This window comes from Gadus morhua, chromosome 8 (genome assembly GCF_902167405.1).
Source record: "Gadus morhua chromosome 8, gadMor3.0, whole genome shotgun sequence".
Classification (NCBI taxonomy): Eukaryota; Metazoa; Chordata; class Actinopteri; order Gadiformes; family Gadidae; genus Gadus; species Gadus morhua.
In genome coordinates, this window is record NC_044055.1 from 27288447 (window position 1) to 27312934 (window position 24488).

The 24488-nt window shown below is 42.6% G+C and overlaps 1 protein-coding gene across 2 annotated transcripts in view; it reads right to left on the reverse strand.

Moving 5' to 3' along the window:
- Positions 1-19144: 19144 nt before the first annotated feature.
- LOC115549109 (solute carrier family 12 member 2) overlaps positions 19145-24488 on the reverse strand; it is a 130749-nt gene continuing 125405 nt past the window's right edge. The window contains exon 26 of one of the 2 annotated variants that reach the window (XM_030364122.1): positions 19145-20153. In XM_030364122.1, the coding sequence (XP_030219982.1) occupies positions 20018-20153 (136 nt within the window). In that variant the 3' untranslated portion in view covers positions 19145-20017. The remainder of the gene's footprint in view (positions 20154-24488) is intronic. The other variant, XR_003977697.1, reaches the window with a different exon arrangement.

Sequence of the window (24488 nt, forward strand, 5' to 3'; positions counted from 1 at the left end):
ACAAATAACTTATGTTCTGTTATATTTAACACATTGTTTATTATTATTTACATATTTATTGAAACTAACTTATTTAACTAACTTTTTTGATTAACTATTTATTAAAACCCTTAGACCTAACTTTTTTGTATAGACTAATGTATTCGTATATAACTTATAAAACATATATACAACAATAAAACTATTTACAACAAACATTCATGTGACTATTTACAACAATTATTATAAAACTACTGTATACAAAAACATAATGATCATATAATATTTTTGTTGGTTTCTTTTTTCGCGCTGTCCGGTTTAACTTCTGTTTACTAACAGGTCAGTTCAGCTGTCAGGGTTGCTAGGGGACAGGAGCAGCGCGTGGTCACGCAAGTGAAAGGGCGGTAACGGTTTGTTACGTAAACCAGAAATGCTCCGTAGGCTAGACCGTCCCATTTCTTCGGCCTTCGGAGTGTCCTTCGCGGTCTACGAAGGCCGCATCCTTCGAAGGACGCGGTCTACGAAGGATGCGTCCTATGAATTGGGACACAGCCATATATTATTTAGACAAATTAGCAAATTTCAATCGGACAATTTTACCGGAGAGTTAGAAAGGGCGTATCGCGCTTCTGCCTTCTCACACTGCGAGACAGGTTCGTGGCTTAAAAAGTTAAAGGGGTAGTTCGGAATTTTGGACATAGGGCCTGATTCCGAAGTGAGCATTGGTATTCTATATCACTGGAGACAGTTTTCAACACATTTCATTCAGTCCTTCTAGTTGCAGAGTTCGCTCGTGCTAGGCTAGCGCAAGTCAACGGGCAATGCTAGCCTGCAATTAAAAACAGTCTTACCCACTCCACAGTACACCCGAGGTAAATCAATTATAACGACAGACTATACATCTAAATGTCTGTTTATAGAATAATGTTAGAAATAAAACCAACCTTGCATTGCATTGCATTTTGAGGGAATTGCGGGGTCTCAGCAGCAGTGTTTATATTCCTGTACGTAGGCTACGGCAGCGGCGGACTGATACCTAGGTTACCTGCCGCTGTCATTGCTACAAACGCAGAGTACAGTGAACGAAGGAATTCTACAAGCGTATTAAATTAACAAGATATGGCCACGTTTGGAGGAGTTAGCGATGCATCTGCTTTTGAAGACGATTATGAGGAATTTGTTGTATCCAACGAACCGTACATGTACGAGCCGGTGTTTTGATGTCAAAGCCAGCAGCAACAAGCCACAGTTGAGTCCTTTCTGGATCTCGCACTGGAAATTGGTGGAAACTTTGTGGTGCCCATCTGTACCGTTTATTTCTACAATTTCTAAAAGCACACTGAACCATCATGTTGCCTAGTCGTTCAATTGCGCTTCTGTCCCACGCTTCTCTGTTTACGTTCTTCTGTCGTGATTCGGTTACAAACCTAACCAGCGCATAGTAGAATTCCGCTTCTGCTGAGAAAGTAGTCCCTCGATGATTCATGCGATGCATGGTTAGTTTTATTTCTAACGTTATTCTATCAACACAGACATTTAGATGTATAGTCTGTCGTTATAATTGATTTACCTCGGGTGTACTGTGGAGTGGGTAAGACTGCTTTTAATAGCAGGCTAGCATTGCCCGTTGACTTGCGCTAGCCTAGCACGAGCGAACTCTGCAACTAGAAGGACTGAATGAAATGTGTTGAAAACTGTCTCCAGTGATATAGAATACCAATGCTCACTTCGGAATCAGGCCCTATGTCCAAAATTCCGAACTACCCCTTTAAGTGAGTGTCGCGATTACGGTTTCGTTACGCGTTACAGTCCTATTTAGCCTACTTAATTTACGTTCGTCAGTCAGGTTCACAATAAAAAATATTCGGTGAAAATTACTTCATCTTATATTGCAACTAGAATAAACTTGAGAACAGTTGACAAAAAAACTAAATACCTTACCTTCAAAGTGTTATTCGGCTACCCGATGATGCGCTTCCAGAGACGCTGGTGAGATGACTCCACAGGGCGGGAGATACGCGGCGTGATTGACAGCTTTGACACCAAATGGATATACTTGAAAATCAGACGTGATTTCACAACCTTTTATTGGTCAATTAGGTTCATGACGCATACTGTATACGGAAATGAACCTGGACATTCTATCATCGTAAAATCTCAAAATCGGCAAAAATGGACATACGCGGTTTTCATCGGACAGCGACGATATGCATGAAAGGAGACTGTAGTTGTGTTCTTTTTTTATAATATATTGCCAGTGGTGTAATCTAGCATGCTTTACTCTTTGCTGGACATCCTGGTTAGGCGAGGCACAATGGATAGCTTAAAAAACAGTGTTTAACACTAACATTATGCATCCCTGCCCATTTTAAGTGGGTATACTCATCATGCCTTCAGTGTGTCTTGAACAACCACACATAAAAGGTTGACCATATTATATTGATAGTTGATCGTATTTGTCTAAATGCATACTTGACTGTATGGATTTATGAGTGGAGTTACCAACACAATAGATAAAAAACAGTGTTTAACACTAACATTATGCATTCCTGCCCATTTTAAGGGGGTATGCTGACATCTTTTTACTGGATAAAGTGTGAACATGTGCATCACGTAGACTACAGTACTGTACACAGCCTAACAAACTCATTATTGGTTTGTTTGCATTCAGAGACTCTGACCAGCTGCAAGAGCCATCAGGAACCGACAGACCAAGGACGGCTTTGACAGAAGAGGTGAAGCAGAGGCTGTCTGAAGAGGTCTGCGACACGATCCTGGCTCACACCAAAGCGAGGTTCTCTTTCACTGGCCACCTTGTGAGTGCTATCTTAGTACAAGGAAATATGTTTGAAAGGTACTGCCATTCATTTCCTGCTGATGCTCGAATGCCACTGTGAAGGCATATCCCACGCTGAACAAGGCAAAGCTCAAGACGGAATTGTCTCTGATCTATGAGAATCCTGAATCAAGTGTGCAGCTTCAGTGTGCATATTGTTTGTAGTTCTCTGCAAACCTATGGTGGCATCATGCCTTCAGTGTGTATATTGTATATAGTTCTCTGCAACCTATGGTGGCATCATGCCTTCAGTGTGCATATTGTATAATAGTTCTCTGCAAACCTATGGTGGCATCATGCCTTCAGTATGCATATTGTATGTAGTTCTCTGCAAACCTATGGTGGCATCATGCCTTCAGTGTGTTTTGAACAACCACACAAAAAAGGTTGCACATATTATATTGATATTTTATCTAAATGCATACTTGACTGTAGATAGATTTATGAGTGAAGTTACCAACACAATAGATTGGCCGTAACACACTCACCCCTCTTAGAATCACATTTTCACTCACTCACTCACTCACTCTCACTCACATAGAGACAGAGAGAGAATGTTAACTTGTGTATAATTCCCAATTATTATTGATGTATTTGCACTTTTAATCTTGCTTAATTCTACAAGGCAAATAAATTAAGTTTAAACCCCATTTGTCCGGGGAACCAGACAAATGGAGCCGGTTCCCCGGCTCCAATCTTCGGGGGGAGGATGCCCCCAGACCCCCCTACAGGGGTTTGGTTTAGAAAACTTTCAGCCCCCCCTAAAATAAAATTCACCAGCCGCCACTGCATCAGAAGGAGGTCTTAGTTCATACTGGTAACCTCTCCATGTGAGCTACAGCCGCTGCGGACAGCGTGAACAACATATTTTTGCGTTTTTAAACAACACAATTTAAAGGGGTAGTTCGGAATTTTGGACATAGGGCCTGATTCCCAAGTGAGCATTGGTATTCTATATCACTGGAGACAGTTTTCAACACATTTCATTCATTCCTTCTAGTGGCAGAGTTCGCTCGTGCTAGGCTAGCGCGCTATTAAAAACAGTCTTACCCACTCCACAGTACACCCGCCTGCCGTAGCCTACTACCAGGAATATAACACTGCTGCTGAGACCCAGCAATTCCCTCAAAATGCAATGCAATGCAAGGTTGGTTTTATTTCTAACATTATTCTATAAACAGACATTTAAATGTATAGTCTGTCGTTATAATTGATTTACCTCGGGTGTACTGTGGAGTGGGTAACACTTTTTTTTTAATAGCAGGCTAGCATTGCCCGTTGACGTGCGCTAGCCTAGCACGAGCGAACTCTACAACTAGAAGGACTGAATGAAATGTGTTGAAAACTGTCTCCAGTAATATAGAATATCAATGCTCTCTTGGGAATCAGGCCCTATGTCCAAAATTCCGAACTACCCCTTTAACAACTTTATCTAAGCATGTTTTAGCTTAACCTTTTTTAAATACATTTGAACATCTTAATCTGTGTAAACTGCCAGTTTACAGATTCATTCAGGGTCCCCGACTCTGAACTTTCTGAGTCGAATCAGATCTGCCTTTTCAGTCCAGAGATTAGACTATTCGGCGGGGTTTGTTTACCGGCGTTGCTATGGTGACCTAAATTATTATAAGCAACTGAAAACGACGCCGGTTTGAAATTAAAACTGTGATTCTGAAAAAAGTATAAATGCTATCAAAATTCCGTTTAGATAGTATTGAAGATACAAGTGTGTAGATTTGTTTAATGGTTTGAACGATGGTAAACGGTTGAAAAAGGAATGAGTTACGATGTCTAGAAGTAGGTGTATCAGAATGGGCTGACGTCTTCAATGAAAACAGCTGAAAACGAAGCGGTTTGAAACTAAAACTGTGATTCTGAAGACATTTTAAATGATATCGAAATTCTGTTTAGATATTATTGAAGATACAAGTGTGTAGATTTGTTAAATGGTTTGCACGAAGATAAACGGTTGAAAATTGATTTAGTTATGTTACTTCTACAGTTGAAGTAAGACTGATGATTTGAATCATCGTCTTTCAGGGTTTTTTTCGGGTTTTTTTTTTCTCACGTCGCGCCCCCCCTGAAGAACTCTGGCGCCCCCCAGGGGGGGCGCGCCCCACAGTTTGAAAACCACTGGACTAACGGGTTCCAAGGCCTGATAACTGTGAACAGGAGCAGCAACCACAATGCCCAAACCCCCCACATTTATACAACACACCGATACATGAAGATAATCAGAGCTATCCAAATCCATGCAAGCTTGCAGACAATCTTAATTTTTAATTTGTATTATTTTTACCTATTTCTTTAAATGTCATTTTTTGAGTTTCATATTTTTTATGTCACATATTCCTGAAATGCTCATTTTCAATGCATGCTGAAAATACTATGTTATGATTACTATGTGTGAATTCTAGTTAGACATTTCATAGAATTGTATGCTGAATATGGAACATTGTGTTGTTATGATTTAGAAGGGTGTATGGTTCCATATGAACGAATTGCAGGGATCAAAATGTTAATAGAATGTAGTACATTTGATAGATCTTTTTTGCCTTAAAAAACAGGTGGAAATTCCTGAGAATTATGCAGGTTGAAAGCCCTGAACATGCTTAAAGGTTTTTAACGATGATCAAATGTAGTGCAAAGCTGACCTGAACGACTGTTATGTTTTTGTTGTGATCTTATCAGTCACAGTAGGGGAGATGTGTGGTAGAAATTAATGATTATATTCTATGGTATACCATGATTATCATTAGGCCTATATATCTAATGGTAGAAAACATTTAAAGCGTCTCTGGATTCTGATCCAGGGCTTGACACGGAGCAGGAAGCTACGGGGTTTATGCGTGCTGACCTCAGCCTGTGGTTCTAAATTATCCTGTTGACAATTTGGTTCGATAATTTATGATTGATTGTGGGGGACACCTCAAACAAGAAACTGCTTTGTGTGTGTGGATAAAGAGGACATCAGGATCTGTTGATCAGTGCTTTGCAAACCATTCAGCCTTATTGTTGTCTTTTTTAACGATAAAGTATTTTTGTCATACTTGCTCCCTCGATTTATTTTCCTCTCTTAAGTTAGTCGAAGTGTTTAGATCTCGGTTAATTCCACCACACTAGCTCGCCAATTTTTTACCGTGTAACCCACTTCAAGGTATGTAAACGTCTGGACCTCCAGGTTCTGAGGAGTTGGGAGTATAGCAATAACCAGAGCACACAGGTAGTTGTAGTTAAATGTGCATTTTTAATTTGAACCTGAACATTGTGTACATAATAAACAATTGCAACCTATGGGCCCAAAAAACACGAATAAAATAAAATATCTCGTTTGAGTATTGTTCTTTGTTGCTTCACAACTTCAATCAGTGTCCGAGTCAATTTGTCAGGGGAATAGCCAAGTCAGGGAATGTGCTCATAAATAATATTAAGCCTTTTAACCAGGCGGGTTACATTATGTTGTCTACAATGTCTCTATTACAGTGGTTTTCAAACTGTGGGGCGCCCCCCCTGGGGGGCGCCAGAGTTCTTCAGGGGGGGCGCGACGTGAGAAAAAATAAACCCGAAAAAAACCCTGAAAGACGATTATGGAAGCATATATGTAGCAAAATTCAAATGGCAATGCAATTTGCAATTTGCAATTCAATAAGTAATTACGTTATGCAATTGACAATGCATTATGCAATTTCATAATGTAATTTGTAAAGTGTATTTTAATATGCAAAGTGACAATGCAATCCTCAATTAAATTTGCAAAAGTTATAACAATAAAAATACAATAACATTTTGTCAAATTCTTTGAGTTCCTTTATTCAAATTGAAAAGCTATAGCGTCCCCGTGATTGCAATCCACTTCGCCACGCTCCATGTGTTGCGATATTCAAATGACATTTCAATCCGCAAAACGGAATCCAAAGAGGAAATCCAAAGAGGAATCCAAAGAGGAATCCAAAAAGTCAATATGCAAAGTGGCAAACGTATCAGCCAATCAGCGTCTGGGCGGGAACTACGTCACTTTCTATTGTCTCCAAGGGTATCTCCACGCTGAATGACGGGCACCCATTCGTAATGAGTCGTGATGTGGGGATACATAGTAGTCCAGCAGAGGTTGAGCGGAGGGAGCGGGAGGGAGTGTATTCTTGGAGGAGGTCCCAGAGGTAACTGGGGGCTAGGTTGTGGAGAGCTTTGTAGGTGAAGAGTGGGTGGAGACGGTGGGTCTCCCGACCTTATGTTTCGCACCCAGTGCCTGTAGCACTTGGGAAATCTTTGTTTACCACACTGGCGTCAAAACGTACCAGTGAGGATAAGTCGTCTATCCTATCTCCCAGAACACGCACTCTATCTACTGCATCTGTGTCTTCAACACGATTGTTCTCCACATCATCGGCCAAACTTCGGAGCGTATCAATAATCTCCATGGTGACCATGGACCTGACACATACGAACTAGAAGTGAACAAGGAAATTACGAGCAAGTGACGTAGTTCCCGCCCAGACGCTGATTGGCTGATACGTTTGCCACTTTGCATATTGACTTTTTGGATTCCTCTTTGGATTCTCTCTTTGGATTCCGTTTTGGATTCCGTTTTGCGGATTGAAATGTCACTTGAATATCGCAACACACGGAGCGTGGCGAAGTGGATGCAATCACGGGGACGCTATAGCTTTTCAATTTGTATAAAGGAACTCAAAGAATTTGACAAAATGTTATTCTATTTGTATTGTTATAACTTTTGCAAATTTAATTGAGGATTGCATTGTCACTTTGCATGTTAAAATACACTTTGAATAACGTATTTACAAATTACATTATAAAATTGCATAATGAATTGTCAATGCATAATGTAATTCCAAATTGCATTGCCATTTGAATTTTGCTACATATATGCTTCCATAGACGATGATTCAAATCATCAGTCGTACTCAAGGCCGGATTAACCATTAGGGCAACTGGGCACTTGCCCAGGGCCCGTGACATGAAAGGGGCCCTTGAAGAATTTTTTTTTTTTTTTTCAAAGTGCAAACATACACTTCAGACACAAAAAATTCTTTACTGATTCCCCCCCCCCCCCTCCCCCCCCCCCCCGTCAACAATTGCTCCGGACCCCCCCCCCCTCCGTCACAATCGCCGGACCCCCCCCCCCCCCCCCCCCCCCCCCCCCCCCCCCCCCCCCGCGCCCCCCCCCCCCCCCCCCCCCCCCCCCCCCCCCCGTCAACAATCGCCCCGCCCCCCCCCCCCCGTCAACAATCGCTCCGGACCCCCCCCCCCCCCCCCCGTCAACAATCGCTCCGGACCCCCCCCCCCCCCCCCCCCCCCCCAACCCCCCCCCCCCCCCCCCCCGTGAACAATCGCTCCGGACCCCCACCCCCCCCCCCCCCCCTGTCAACAACCTGGCGCAGGGGGGCCCATCTGTACCTATAGTATAGGGGCCCAGGATTTGGCCCTAGAGCCTTGTTGCCCAGGGCACAGAAAATTGTTAATCCGGCCCTGGTCGTACTTCAACTGTAGAAGTAACATAACCAGTGCTTAATTTGAGGGGGAGCAAGGGGGAGCGCGCTCCGGAAGCTCTGACGTGCGCTCCGCCAGCTGGATCTTGAGTGTGTGTGTGTGTGTGTGTGTGTGTGTGTGTGTGTGTGTGTGTGTGGTGTGTGTGTGTGTGGTGGTTGTGGTGTGTGTGTGTGTGTGTGTGTGTGTGTGTGAGGGGCTAATACTGTGTGCATGTGTGTGTTTTGTTCAGATGTGCAGCAAGAGAGGTTGGACTTGGAGTGACGCGAGTCGGTTGAGTGATGTGTGATAAATCTGCGAGGAGTTAGCGAAAGTAGTGAACTTTATTATTATTATGGTTTTTGTGGTATTCTGGTATTGTTCTGGTTAATAATATGTATCTATTTGTTAACGTGGCCAAGTTGTCATGCCAGATTGTTGTTCTAACTAGGCCTACTATAATCTATGAGGTAGCCTATATTTGTTTTCATCTTTTGATGCGACGGAGATCCATTTTCAAGGACTTGGTGTATTTTGTTGTGTTGAGAATACAATGACTCAATGACGCACCTGCGAGTGCATGACATATTCCTCAACTGTTAGTAAACAACGGTAAACTTTATAACGTGTGGCTGTGTGTCTCTCCAACCTAACATATGTTTACTATTTTTTTCTGCGTACATCCCCATTCACGAGGCTTTAGTAGGCTAATTTCTTGCGATGTTGAAACCCCCCCCCCCCCCCCGCCGCTTTTTTTCTACTCGTCCTCAGCGCTCCGGGAGCTCCCACTTGACAAATTAAGCACTGAACATAACTTAATCAATTTCAACCGTTTATCTTCGTGCAAACCATTTAACAAATCTACACACTTGTATCTTCAATAATATCTAAACAGAATTTCGATATCATTTAAAATGTCTTCAGAATCACAGTTTTAGTTTCATACCGCTTCGTTTTCAGCTGTTTTCATTGAAGACGTCAGCCCATTCTGATACACCTACTTCTAGACATCGTAACTCATTCTTTTTCAACCGTTTACCATCGTTCAAACCATTAAACAAATCTACACACTTGTATCTTCAATAATATCTAAACGGAATTTTGATAGCATTTATACTTTTTTCAGAATCACAGTTTTAATTTCAAACCGGCGTCGTTTTCAGTTGCTTATAATAATTTAGGTCACCATAGCAACGCCGGTAAACAAACCCCGCCGAATAGTCTAATCTCTGGACTGAAAAGGCAGATCTGATTCGACTCAGAAAGTTCAGAGTCGGGGACCCTGAATGAATCTGTAAACTGGCAGTTTACACAGATTAAGATGTTCAAATGTATTTAAAAAAGGTTAAGCTAAAACATGCTTAGATAAAGTTGTTAAAGGGGTAGTTCGGAATTTTGGACATAGGGCCTGATTCCCAAGAGAGCATTGATATTCTATATTACTGGAGACAGTTTTCAACACATTTCATTCAGTCCTTCTAGTTGTAGAGTTCGCTCGTGCTAGGCTAGCGCACGTCAACGGGCAATGCTAGCCTGCTATTAAAAAAAAAGTGTTACCCACTCCACAGTACACCCGAGGTAAATCAATTATAACGACAGACTATACATTAAATGTCTGTTTATAGAATAATGTTAGAAATAAAACCAACCTTGCATTGCATTGCATTTTGAGGGAATTGCTGGGTCTCAGCAGCATAGTCAGGCGGCTTAGGACCAGATTTGAGAAAAATGGGGACACGGCGGACAAAAGCACCAAATTTTTTATACAGGTTCTCCATCACCATACCTTTCAATTTAGAGGGGGTTCCACTTAATCAAGATGGTGGAAGGCGGCCATCTTGGATTTCCAAGATTTTCGCATGTAAAACCTATAAATGTCAATATATCAGCTTCCAAGTCACTTAGAAGGTCAATCTTGGTGTCAAAATGTACATTTGCTGGGTCAATGAATGCAGTAAAGATGTTAGGAATATCAGTAAGTGATGTTTTACCAACAGTAGATCATTTTTTTTGCATGCTATTTACACAATTAGTCAAATTAGTTGACAATTATCTTAGTTACAATTAGTCCATGAGCCAGGGGGGTTGATCAGTATCATCGGGGGGACAAATGCTATCATTGTTTTTTGGCAAGGTATACACCCCTAGTACTAGAAAAATCACGATAGCAGTGCAGGGGTGGTAGCGAAATCACTTTTTTTCAGCTCATGAGGTTATTAACCCCCTAAGATAAATTCAGTTTTTGAGAACTGGTGTATATCTGGTTTAGGCTCATGATAGGGATATTGTCAATATTCTATAATATGGTGCTTGGTATCATTGGAAAGGGGACCTTTTAGGCTTTCATTTAAGCCCAGGACTGAATCTGTCTGACAAATGCAGAGGTCACATGACGACTTTAAACTAGAAATAACACACATTTTATCACAATTTCCGCCTAAACTGCAAGCTTTCTTTTATCCTTGGGGCATGAAGGAACATCAGGGACACAAAACTCAACAACTTCAATACTCAAGGCACTCTGATGATTCAGAAAATGTATAATATACCCATACTATTATTTGTGAGAGCCTTAAATTACACTTGTGCAGCCAGCACAAGTCTTCAAAATAGAATGGAGCCAATAGAATGGACAGTAGCTCATGCACGGAATGTTGATGGATTTTTGACAGTTTGGTTTTGTCAGTTTGGTGAAAAGATCGTTGGTTCAGTTGACTGGTTATAACAACACTACTAACTATACCATCTTCAATCAACTTCCAGTGAATTCCAGGGGTATTAAATGTAAGTACAAAATACATTTTCTCTTGTCCTTGTGAATTGATGGGGAATAGACAGAGGGAGATTATACGTACAGTAGGGCTTTGACTTCGAACTTCGTGATTCGAATATAAAAAAAAAAATCAAAATTCGAACGAATATTAGGCAGCCCTTAATATTCGAACCTGTTATGGGCAGGCCAAGAGTGAGAGACGTCGGAGAACCCATGCAGTCTATTCATAATATTGCCATGACCACGGAAGAGGCAGTGAATGAAGTATTGATTAGACAGCGATTTATTAGAAACATAATAAACCGTTGGAACACGCAAGACCGGTAACCATAGCAACGCCTGTAAACAAACCTCGCAAAGCCCAATCCAGGGCTGAATCCGAATACTCATACTTATAGTATGCATTTTGTAGTACGCCACAAATATAGCGCGTCCGAATGCTCAGTGTGCATTGTGTAGTACGGAATCTGAGGGGAGACACGTCATCTCCAAACATCCGGTGGAGTTACGGCGGTGTTCGGAAGAGTTCAGAGGCGTTCTACGCATAGCTGTAGACCGTTCTTGGCGTTCTACGCATAGCTGTAGACCGTACTAAGTGTAGTACGGTCAAGTAGTAGACACTGAACATAAATAGTATGTACTAAGTATTCGGATTCAGCCCAGGTATTACTGAAGGCATTTAATGGTCAAAATATTATTAATAAATATTCGAATATATTCGAATACTAATATTAATAAACAAACGAACTTCGAATATGATTTTTGGCCAAAAGTCAAAGCCCTAACGTACAGCTGTACCTGTAACAGTAGCTCATGTAAGCTAGTAACTTTTGTCCAGTGGTTTTTATGTTCATAAAATTCGTCATTGAGAAAGCAGAGCGAGGTTTCTTTCAGAAAAGAAAGCATGGGCTAATATTAGAGGTAAGGGTAGATAAGGCAGAGTAGGCTATTTCTTCAAGGTCAGTCATTGCCATGTGTTTTTTACTGGTAAAATAAGCCTAATAGTATTTTTCTGGTCATATTGCAGGATCAGAGGAACTGTCATAGACAAGCTGATACTATACGATACAAGACAGGGCCATACTTGAACTAATGATCTGGTGCACATGATGGATTGGACATTGTGTATTGTATGCCAAAAGTCTACTCATGAACCACTCCGATGCCCTTTAAATGCGGATGGATTTGAAGAGAATTCTGAGCCATACAAATCCTTCCTGGACAATGTGAATTATTTCAGGGAGGTGAATCAACTGCCAGTACCACTTCCTTTTGATGAGGCCAGTAATGTGGAGCAGTTCGCCAGGCATCGTGCACAGTGGCATAAGTCTTGTCACTTTAAATTCTGTGCAGACAAACTGGAAAGAGCACGGAAGAGGGCGAGAGCTAGTTTTTCTGAAACCTGTGCTGCAGCTGAGAAACGACAGCGGCGTGAGCCTCTGGACAAGAGCGCATGTTTGTTTTGTGGAAAGTCTGATGGACGACTTCACAACTACGAGAGTCTTGATGCAGATGAGAATCTCAAGGTTAAGGCCACAGAACTGGGTGATACAGAACTATCAAGCAGACTTGCGGGTGGTGACGTCATTGCTTTAGAGGCAAAATATCACCTGACTTGCTTGACTGGATTTCGAAATCGACATCGATCGCTAACAAGACAACGCCAAAACTCCTCAGACTGTAAGAAACAAGAGAGACAAATCAAATCCAAAGCCTTTGTAGAGCTTGTCAGCCATGTGGAAAATTCTGTGGAAGGTGGTCAATTCCACTTCAAGTTCTCATCCCTGCGTGAACTGTATGAAAACCGCCTGCTCAAGCTTGGTATCACAAAGGAAATCAACAAGGTCCGCTTCAAGGAACAAGTCCTGAAGTACTTTCCCTATGCTCAGGAGCAAAGAGATGGAAAGAATGTGGTACTTGTTTTTGAACCAGGAATGCAGGAAATGTTGAAGCAGACATTGAACTCTGACCATGTGGAGGATGCACTGATTCTAGCCAAGGCTGCCAAACTTGTGCGCCGTGATATATTCAACTCTGCTGGATTCAGGTTCAATGCCTCGTTCCCCTCGGAATGCCAGCAGAACTCTGTTCCCACCAGTCTCAAGACCCTGGTCACAATGATGCTGGTCGGTGCAGACCTGAAGGATCAGAGCACTACTGACTCCCAGGCCTGCCTCACTATCTCACAGACCATCTTGTTTAACTGTAAGAAGAAGGCTTCAACCTCCAAATCACGACATTCACTGGAGTACGAACCACCCTTGCCACTTTACATCGGACTAAGTATGCACACGCAGACCAGGTCAAAGAAAGTGATAACACAGCTCTTTGATTTGGGCCTCGGTGTCAGCTATGATCGGGTGGTGGAAGTGGAGAATCAGCTGGCTACAGCTGTCTGTGAGAACATTGAGAAGAACGGTGTTGTGTGTCCTGCTCAGCTACGCAAAGGCCTCTTCACTGTTAGTGCTCTCGACAACATTGATCATAACCCATCAAGCACCACAGCCAAAGGTTCCTTCCATGGCACAGGCATCAGTCTTTTTCAGTTCCCCTCCATGTCTAATGTGGGACACTGCCAGGATGGAATAGGCATGCCTTCGCCAGAAACAAAAAGGAATCATCGCTTACCTGACAACTTCACCAATGTGCCGGCAGTTGCACTCAAGAAGGCTAATGTGGCTGTTCCCAAGACACCCAATCCGACAAAAACAATCGAGGGACACCTTAGTGGAGCACATGTGAAAGAGGAATGCTGGATTGAGCATTCACTGAAGGTGATCGAAAAGGAGGAGCTAGACCAGGGAGACATTGTGGCCTGGTCAGCCTACCACGCATCTCTACATGATGTATCAGATGACCTGCAGCCTGCTCTCACTCAGCTCTTGCCACTGTTCTACGAGAAGGCTGCTACGGCTTCCATGATCAAGCATGGGATGGATGTACAGCGTGAAGCCACACAGTTCCTGAATCCAGGACAGATCCCAGTAATGGCTGTGGACGCACCACTGTACGCACTGGCCAAATATGTTCAGTGGAACTGGCCTCAAACACATGGTGAAGACAAATGTGTAGTCATGTTTGGTGGCCTCCATATCGAAATGGCAATGTGGAAGACATTTGGTGACTATTTGGAAGCTTCTGGATGGACCACAGCACTGACTGAGGCGGGCATTGCATCCACTGGCACAGCCGACTCCTTCCTCAAAGCATCCCACCTCACCAGGACAAGACATGCCCATCAAGTGAGCGCCCTGGCACTGGCAAAGTTGCAGCACAATGCCTTCTTGTACATGATGCCTGAGGGACCACATGATGAGAAGACCAAAGAAGCCTGGAGACAAGACATGATCAGAAAGAGTCCAACATTCCAGTACTGGGATACCATCCTCAACATGGAACTTCTGGGTCTGATATTTGTGCGGGCCCACAGAGAACAGGATTTTCCACTCTATGTGGAGACACTCAAGGCTCTTGTTCCATGGTTCTTTGCCCTTGATCACCAGAACTACGCACGATGGATCCCTGTCCACATTCGCGACATGGAAAGCTTGCCCTCATCCATTCACAGGGAATATCAAGAACATGGCCATTGGGTCGTTAACAAGACCACAAACAGATTCTCTAGCATGCCGATAGATCAGGCTCATGAGCAGAACAACGATCTGGTGAAGGGTTCCGGGGGTGCAGTGGGACTCACAGAAAATCCCTCTGCCTTCAAGAAGTGGATGATCGCAGGGCCTGAACAAGCACGACTCCTAAAAGAGTTTGAGCAAGAGTATATGTCAGAAGAAGTCAAGAAACAACAACATCACGAAGAAGGACTGTCCACACAGAAGATATTCAAAGGCCAAGCCCTCACTCTGGTGACCACCATCAGTGGGATGAGCAATCCGTTCCTAGACAACACCCCAGAGCTACTTACGCTGGACACACGGAATGTGATTGACGGGTCTGTGGTCAACACTGTCCGCACTGTGGAATCAGTGGGCAGGGATCAGTACAACAACTACAATAAGACAGTGATAGTGGACCGCACACACTCCATCCATGAGCCCATCAAACATAACTCGCTGCCGCTCTTCAGATGCCCAACACCCAAGACCAAGAGCAAGCAGGCAGGGCAGATCTCAATGTTGAAGGATGATGTGGCACTCTTCTCACGATTGTACATAGCCACTCAACACAGAGAGGGGGACCTGAGCACCTTCTTTGAGCACGAAAACCATCCATACCCTCCTTCTCTATCTGATAGAGGGAAACTACGGCTGGGAAAGAAGTCAGATCTGCTAAACGTCCTTGCACAGAAGACACAACCGGAACCTCCTGCTACTTTTGATGTCAAAGTACTTGACGGAGCTGCTGTGGTCCACTTCCTGTCCCCTACCAACATCACCACGTTTGAAGAATATGCCAGCTGTGTCTTTATTCCCCACATCATGAAACACTTGTGGACCTCTAAAAGAGTTGACGTCGTCTGGGATACTTACTTCCCCAGCAGTCTAAAAGAGTCAACCAGGGAGAAGCGAGGCAAAGGGATACGACGGAAGGTGTCTGGTCAGAACAAGCTGCCGGGGAATTGGCCGGATTTCCTGCGTGACCCTAAGAACAAGGAGGAACTCTTCACCTTTATCTCAGGGAAGATTGAGTCCACTGTGTGGCCAGAGGGGAAGCTGGTCTTCATTACCTCTGGAACCAGAGTGGTCGGCACAGACACCAGCCACTCCATGCTGCCATGCAACCATGAAGAGGCCGATACTAGGATACTGATCCACCTACTTGATGCCCTGGAGCATGGCTCTTCTACCTGCTTGGTGCGCACTGTGGATACAGATGTTGTTGTGATCCTCATTGGCAAGTTCCATGCCCTGCTCACCCAGTATCCAGCTGCAAACATCTGGATTGCTTTTGGCACTGGCAAGAACTACACCTATCTGCATGTAAATACCATCAGCCACGCTCTGGGAAAGGACAAGTCAACCGCTCTTCCAGTCTTCCACTGCTACACAGGCTGTGACACAACCTCAGCATTCTGTGGGAAGGGGAAGAAGTCAGCATGGATTGCTTGGAACTCCTACCCAGAGGTCACACAGGCCTTCAACTACATAGCAGCAAATCCGCACACTGCTGTGACCATAGATGCCCAACACTTCCGATGTCTGGAGCGCTTCACTGTTGTTCTTTATGACAAGACGAGTGAATTGGAATCAGTGAATGGTGCAAGAAGAGAGTTGTTCTGCCAGAAGACCAAGGCAATGGAACATATTCCACCAACCCAAGGAGCACTGATCCAACACGTGAAAAGAGTCACTTACCAGTCTGGGATCTGGTCAACATCCGAAAAAACCCAGCAGCCAATACCCAGCCCTGAAGGATGGGGATGGACACTGGATGTAGACAGCCAGGCCTGGCTTCCTGTGTGGAGCACCTTGCCAATCGCTTCAAAAGCCTGCAGTGAACTAATCAAATGCAGTTGTATAAAGGACTGTACGGCAAGGTGCTCATGCAAAAAAGCACAGTGGAATTGCACAGGCCTTTGCAGTTGCAAATGTTACACCAACTAAATACACTAGCAAACTAATAAGAAAGGAGGGTTGGTTTTGGGGGGGGGGGAAGGTAAATGAAATTCCAGGGGGGGACTGATGTACTGGTTCCGCTTCTCTCTCTCCCCTGCATGCTGTTGGACAAAGGCTGAGCACGATACAGGACGATGCACGATGATTTTTTATCACAAAGGGAAATTCTTTTAGGGAAGGGGTTTGTTATTTTTTGTGCACCACTGTTTCCCCTGTTTGTGTAACATTAAAGTTCAGTTTACCTTTATATTCTGTGTCCAGAATTAATATATTAATATATTTTTGGCATAAATAATTATCTAATGATATTCTCAATACCTTTATTGCATTCATTGACAAAGAAAATGTATATTTTGACACCAAGATTGACCTTCACAGTGGCTTGGAAGATTGATTTATTAGCATTTATAGCAGAAGTTTTGTCAATCCAAGATGGCCGCCTTCCACCATCTTGATCTACTGTTGGTAAAACATCACTTACTGATATTCCTAACATCTTTACTGCATTCATTGACCCAGGAAATGTAATTTTTGACACCAAGATTGACCTTCTAAGTGACTTGGAAGCTGATTTATTGACATTTATAGGTTTTACATGCGAAAATCTTGGAAATCCAAGATGGCCGCCTTCCACCATCTTGATTAAGTGGAACCCCCTCTAAATTGAAAGGTATAGTGATGGAGAGCATGTGGAAAAAATTTGGTGCTTTTGTCCGCCGTGTCCCCATTTTTTTGCTAAGCCACCTGACTAGCAGTGTTATATTCCTGGTAGTAGGCTACGGCAGGCGGGTGTACTGTGGAGTGGGTAAGACTGTTTTTAATAGCAGGCTAGCATTGCCCGTTGACGTGCGCTAGCCTAGCACGAGCGTGCTAGGCTACTGTCTCCAGTGATATAGAATACCAATGCACACTTGGGAATCAGGCCCTATGTCCATAATTCCGAACTACCCCTTTAAATTGTGTTGTTTAAAACGGGGGGGGGGGGGGGGGGGCTCAGCTGAATTTTTTTCTCTGAGGGGGGGCTCACTCTCTCACACTTTGAAAACCCCTGCTCTATTAGGTACTACGTTTCTGTTTAATGACATGAAGCATTGCATTTTATGCATATTGCGTAAATAATGTCGGAAAATGATATGGCATTTGCAATGAACAAAGCTGTCCAAACCGAAATTGGCATATTGGGTATTGCACTGCCGCCCTCTGTTGTGTGTAACTAAAATATAGGCTTGAACATGGCTCGATCCCATAATATCTCTAAAAGGCTCTGGATGGGCTTGGTGCGCAACAGTGCGGAAGTGAACGTCCCATTCATATTCTGCATAGAGATTTTGATTAAAAGACATTACCATCCAGGGTATACTTACCACAAGCCAAGAGATTGTGAAACGATGTTTCACAATGAATGAATGATGAATCCTGTAGAAGTCACAAGTTAAAGCATTTTTTTGGGGGAAAAACTTTTATGCGCTGTTTCATTTAAAACCAACTCACTACCCACAATCCTAAAGTGTAACACAACATCTTCGATTGGTGGAGCTTGCTGTTACCATGGAAACATGTAACGCACCCACGAAGGTCAAGCCGTTGATAACTGCTACCACTGGACTCAATCACTTACCACAGCAACCATAATTTCCCTTACTTTCTAGTTTGTTAATTGACATGAATTGTACTAATCATGTCGTTATCATTCTGCAGTGAATATTAAAAAAAATTAGAGCTGTCAGTTAAACGCGTTATTAACGGCGTTAACGCAAACCAAATTTAACGGCGTTAAAAATTTTAGCGCGCGATTAACGCAATTACTTTATAAAAAAAAAAAATATATATATATTTTTTTTTCTTTGGCTCAAAACAAAGAAGCAGTAGCCTGACTGCTATGTTCAAATGACATTTGTTCAAAGCAGTCGTTTAATTGCACTATAGGCTCTATTTTTGTATCGTCCTGTTTTGATCAGTGTATATGCCAATGTTGTTATCAATAAAAAATCATTTGCACAAGGCAAGCCGATGCACTTCACCATGTTGATAAGAGCATTAAAATGAGAAGAATTATGGGACAAAAAAATCAAGGGATATTTAGCATAGAAAAAGAATTTGCGATTAATCGCGAATAATTAGAGTTAACTATGACATTAATGCGATTAATCACGATTAAATATTTTAATCGCTTGACAGCTCTAAAAAAAATCTATATTTATGTATGCATTTTTAAATACAAGCATTACACTTCTAGCTACCAAGTTAATGCTGATAACAAAGACTGATAACAAAGACAGTTAGAGATTTGTGGTTAGGGCTGTACATAAAATAAGATTAAAAAAGAACTGTATGTGTTGAAAAATATGTTGGTATAGAATACATCACTGACTTGCGTTTGCTGATTGGCTGAATGTTGTTTGGTGGGCTTCTCAAAACTAATATCCCAAACCTGATAAGGCTGGTTTTGTGAGGCTAGCAAGTAAGGTTCAGGATTATCTTCAAGAAGACACGCAAGACTTCAAAACTTTATGCAGAATTGTATTTTTATAATTATTATTTGGGGCAACCATAATTTAGACAAACTCAAACTATCTTCCACCATAAAACAACCACCCTTACACAGTACACATAATTACATGTTAAATCTTTACAATGTCCGAACATGAATAAACTGTAATTGATAACATTTAAGCCAAACAGCCCCATTACATTGTGGGGCACCACGATATGTTGCAACTTTCAGTCTCCATTTCCCGTCAAGAAAACATTAAACAACTGATTAACTTATCGTGATCCAGTAGGAAAACAATGCAAGATTACACAGGATTAGAATGTATACAACACCATTAACCCAATATTGTTCACCGTCAAAGCAGTATAATAAACATTATTAAATAAATACATAAAAAAAGAAATTGAATCATTAATCTATCACATAAATATATAGCAATATAAATATACCTCTTTAAAGAGAGGTAGCTGTAAAACATCCATTTAAATTAGTATCTCTATAAACTGGCTTTTTAAAATATTTCTGATCCTTATTTGTAATGTTACAGTGCAAACAATATGTAACATCCTTATGTCCTCTTAAAGTGAACCAACACTATATTAGCCAGACAGCAAAAAAGCCTCTAGGCTCTAATTTATGAAGGCACCTGCATTTATCCTGCTTGTGTATGTGTGTGTATTTTGCTTGTGTGTGCGTGCTTTGCGTGTGTGTGTGTGTGTGTTTTGCGTGTGTGTGTGTTTTGCTTGTGTGTGTGTTTTGCTTGTGAGTGTTTTGCGTGCGTGTGTGTTTTGCGTGTGTGTGTTTTGCGTGCATTTGATTTGCGCGTGTGTGTGTATTGTGTCTTTTGCACGCGTGTGTGTTTTGAGCGTGTGTGTGTGTTAGGAGTAGAATGTGAGGACACTCTGGTGGTTCCCCCTGACCAGTAGGACAGGAGGCAGGTCTCGGGATAGTGTCTCCAGCCAGCACATGTAGAGGGCGCTAGAGATGGTCCCCTTTCTGGCGAGGGGCAGACTCCTACGGACAGCAAGGAGACAGACAGAGAGAGCCAGGAGGACAAACAGGGAGGCAAAGAGACACGTATGAAATCATTTGTAGAGCAGACATTCAAATGAACGTGACATAAAAACAAGAGTAAATTTTTTTATATCAGTTTTACGTGACTTTGGTGTGTTTTAACTCTTTAAATCAGAGTTTTATACAACTTTGGTACGTTGTCTTAACGGGACGAGCTGTAGGATAATTTTGGAACCGTCAGGACCCTCCAGGCCCTCAGTTATTCTTATTATATTTTATTAATTCATAATTTGCTTTTGAAAGGTTCCACCAACTATACGCAATACCCGTGGATGCTGCGGTCAACCAAGGAGAAAAAGCTTTACGGTTGGGATTGTGTGATTTGTCTTCTGTCATGTGACAGAACGTTGTCAAATTCTTCTGAAGTGTGCACACAGCTTGTGTGATGATACAATTATTTTTAAAAATAATTTAAATTTGTAGGCCCCTCTATTATATTATTTATGGTAGCCATTTACGTGTTACTCAGGCTGTTACTTACGTTAGGATGTACTTTGCGTATGCCCTGTTTTTCCAACTGATGTGGCGATGCTGGATTGTAATGCTGTTGAGTCCCTGAAATGTACTAAATAAGTTGACTAAGGACAATTGTTGGAATGAACATGGTAGCAGAAGATGGCTACTTCTAAAAACCATAGATTGCCTCGGGTTTCGACGAAGGGAAGTCCTATGAGAATTGGAAAACTGAAGTGGAAATGTGGAAATGCGTGACAGACTTGGACGAAAAAAAACAAGCTTTAGCGGTAGCTCTTTCGCAGAAAGGTAGAGCTAGGGATGTCGCTGACGATCTGGTTAAGGATGACCAAGTTGATTCAGGAACTCTACAAAGTTTTTATGAGAGAGGAAAAGGAAGCATACTTATGAAGCGTACTCTGAGTTTGATCGGATATTGCGGAGAGACAACGTCCCGATGGGGAACTATATTGCAGACTTTGAACAGAAATACAACGGATCCGTAAGCTTAATATGGTTCTGCCTGATGCAGTTTTGGCGTTTAAACTTTTGGATATATAACAGACTTTCTTGATGTCAAAGACAAGCAAATGGCTTTAACTGAATGTGGAACACATACTTTTGCTGATATGAAATTGGTGGTCAAACGAGTTTTCGGCGACAAGACCGAGCGGAAAGCGGGAACAATTAGCGTGAGTCAAGACGTTTTATACTACACAGACCACGGAAGAGAGCAGTCACAAGCCCAAAGTAGCCAAGCTCGAGGACCACTTCCAGGCACTAACCCGCTTGATAAATTCGGAAGACGAACAAAGTCTGGTATTTGTCAAAGCACATACCATTGGGTAAAAGATTGTACACACAAGAAAGAGCATGTAAAGGTGACGAGTGAAAATCAGTGCAGTGAAAAACCAGATGAGGGCAACATAACACTGTTTTATAAGGAACCTGATTATGAGATATTGATGGTTGAAGCTCTAGGTTTGGCTGTAATTTACACAGCTTGGACAGTCTGGGGTGAAAAGTGGCTGGATAACTATGTGCAGGGACTGGATGAGAGCGAAATACAGCAAGTGATAAGTTCGGATATGGAACAGTTGTACACAGTAATACCATATGACATCTCTGTTCTCTGGTCAGCTACAAAGGAACACCTGGCCGACTGTCTGACCAAAAAAGGAGCCTCTTCCCTGCTCCTTCTGAAAGCACTGAAGGATGGAAAGTAGAAGCTTGAGGAGTGACTGTTAATGACTAAACCAAACAAAGCAAATACATTTTACTGGTTGTTACTGTTTTTAAAGACTGTTACTGCTACTGTTGGTACTTTGCGTGTGCCCTGGTCTTCCCGCCGATGTGGTGATGCTGGATTATCATGCTGTTGGGAGCCTAAAATAAATTCACTAAATACGTTGACTAAGGACAATCATTGGAATTAACAGGGGGGTCAGAGGGCCAAGGTTTAAGAGTCACGGTTCGCTACTGGAATATGGCATGCTTAAATCACTGTTAATTGCCAATATATGATCAGGTTGTTATTCAACTTACAAAAGGAGGCCTTCTCTGACTCTCTCCATTGAGTAGAAGGGTGGATAATGTTAAAAACATATCTTATTTCAGAACTATTTAATTTGCACATTTCATGTGAATTATATCTACTCACACCACTTCCATTGTCTGCTTCTTAATAAAATGTAATAATAATTATAATAAACATTAGGTTATAATTGTTATTGCCTCCATCCACGGACCTCACACTCCAGTGCCCTCAATCTACGAGCTCAGGCAAGCCTCCTTTCACCTACTGGTCAGTTAGTTAAAGGAATTTAATATTTCTACTCGTAAAATCATTCTTAAAGTAAACGCCAGCGATGTCCAGATCATGAGCTAAACGGGTGATGTATCTTTGTACATTTTAAATTAAAAGAGTGAAAGCTTACCCATTTTTGGTAAAATCATAGATAATGATTGCCAATGATGGCTAAATGTTATAATCTTAGTAAGAACTATGAATGTAACCGACTCTGAAATTCCAAGTCAACTCCTAGTCGCCAGGAAAATCCATTATTTGACGATGCGTAGTTAAATCTTTTTTTAATTCAATAGAAATACATTTTCCAGTGCACATCATTACGGTAACTGGTTTACTGAACCAAATGCAAAAGACCAGCACCAGATCCATAGGCTTAATCCAAGAAAAACAATGTTAATGCAAGAAAAAGGATGGATATTTATCGAATTTTAACACTTCGTAATAAAGCTTTCTTAAAAGTCCCATGGCATGCTACCTTCCGGATGCTTTAATAAAGATATTAGTTGGCCCCTAACACAGTATTTGAAGACGTTCCAGAAAATTCGCCGTGGTGCATAATTACAGCCACTCGAGCCAGTCGCACATTGAGCTTTCCCCAAACGCGTAGTTTCGGTGTCTGTAGCTTTAATGCAAATGAGGAGGAGAGAGGCAGGTCAAGGAGTAGGGTGGGGCAGCATGCTTCCACGGTACCATGCGCTCTGTTTACAATGGATGTATCGCAATGGCGAGGCGCAAACAGCCTTTGGCCGTGTTCTATAAACATTCTAGAACACTCCGGGTGCTCCGGTGGGAGTCCTGGAGCCCTATATCAAAATAATATCATATTATACGTAGATATCTATATCATATAATATATATTATGATGGCCAAAAGCTGTGTGCGCCTCCAGACGATATCATGAATCTCAAACGACTGCGTCGGGTACTCTGACATCTCTGGTTCTCCACGTTCACATCAATCGGAAGTAGACTGAACCACGACATGGAGGAGAAAGGGATTGTTGCCGCGATTGTCTCCCGCTGGAGCCTCTCTGCCGAGGGACCACCGCCTCTGCAGCGGGCAGCATTTAGGCACCACCGCCTCCTGCAGCGGGCAGCGCCGAGGCGGTGGTCCCTCGGCAGTGGGCAGCGGGGCTCAAGTGGTTGACATTCGCGAGCAACAATCCCTTTCTCTCCACGTCATGGTACATGTACTTCGGGGAGTCAAGGCCAAAGTTCCTTTCCCCCAATTCCTTCTTAACCATGGCTGAGATAACCCCCACTACGAGTCTCGTTGTGGAAACACCAGAGATGAGAGTCTGATGTGTTATGTGCCATAACACCAACAGCAGAACGGTTATCATAATAACAAAGAAGTGTACAACACTTGCGTTAAAGTCCTGGAGCTCCATATCTAAATATCATATAATAGCCTACACATCATATAATACATATTATCACGGTCAAAAGCTGGCGGTGGTGCCTCACGGCAGCGGGCAACGGGGCTCAAAGATGGCTGAGATAACCCCAAATACAGGCTCGTTGTGGAAATACCAGAGACGTCAAAGAACCGACTTGTTATGCGCCATAACACCATCAGCACACTGTAACTTGCGTTACAGTGTGTGTAATCACACACACACACACACACACACACTAACTGTCCGTCCACACCAGAAGCGAATTGAGCGACCAAATCGCCGGAAGTCATTCACTTTCTATGGGCAAGAGCGACCAAAGCGACCAAAGCGACCAACGCTACCAGCGGCCAAAGTTGAGCGACCAGAGCGTCAAAAAGAAGTTGAAAACTTTTTAACTTTATGCAAATTACTATTATTCGCTTCAGCGACCAAACACTGACAGCCAATCGGAATGTAGACGCTCTTCGCTTGCGTGGATCCCAGGGAACTTCGGCAGGCACTTTGGTTCCTACCTACCTTTATTCACTCACTGAACAAAATGTCGGCTGAAGTATTAATCGCGGCTGTAACTGGGCACCCGGTGTTGTACGAACCCACCCTTTTTCAGTTCAGG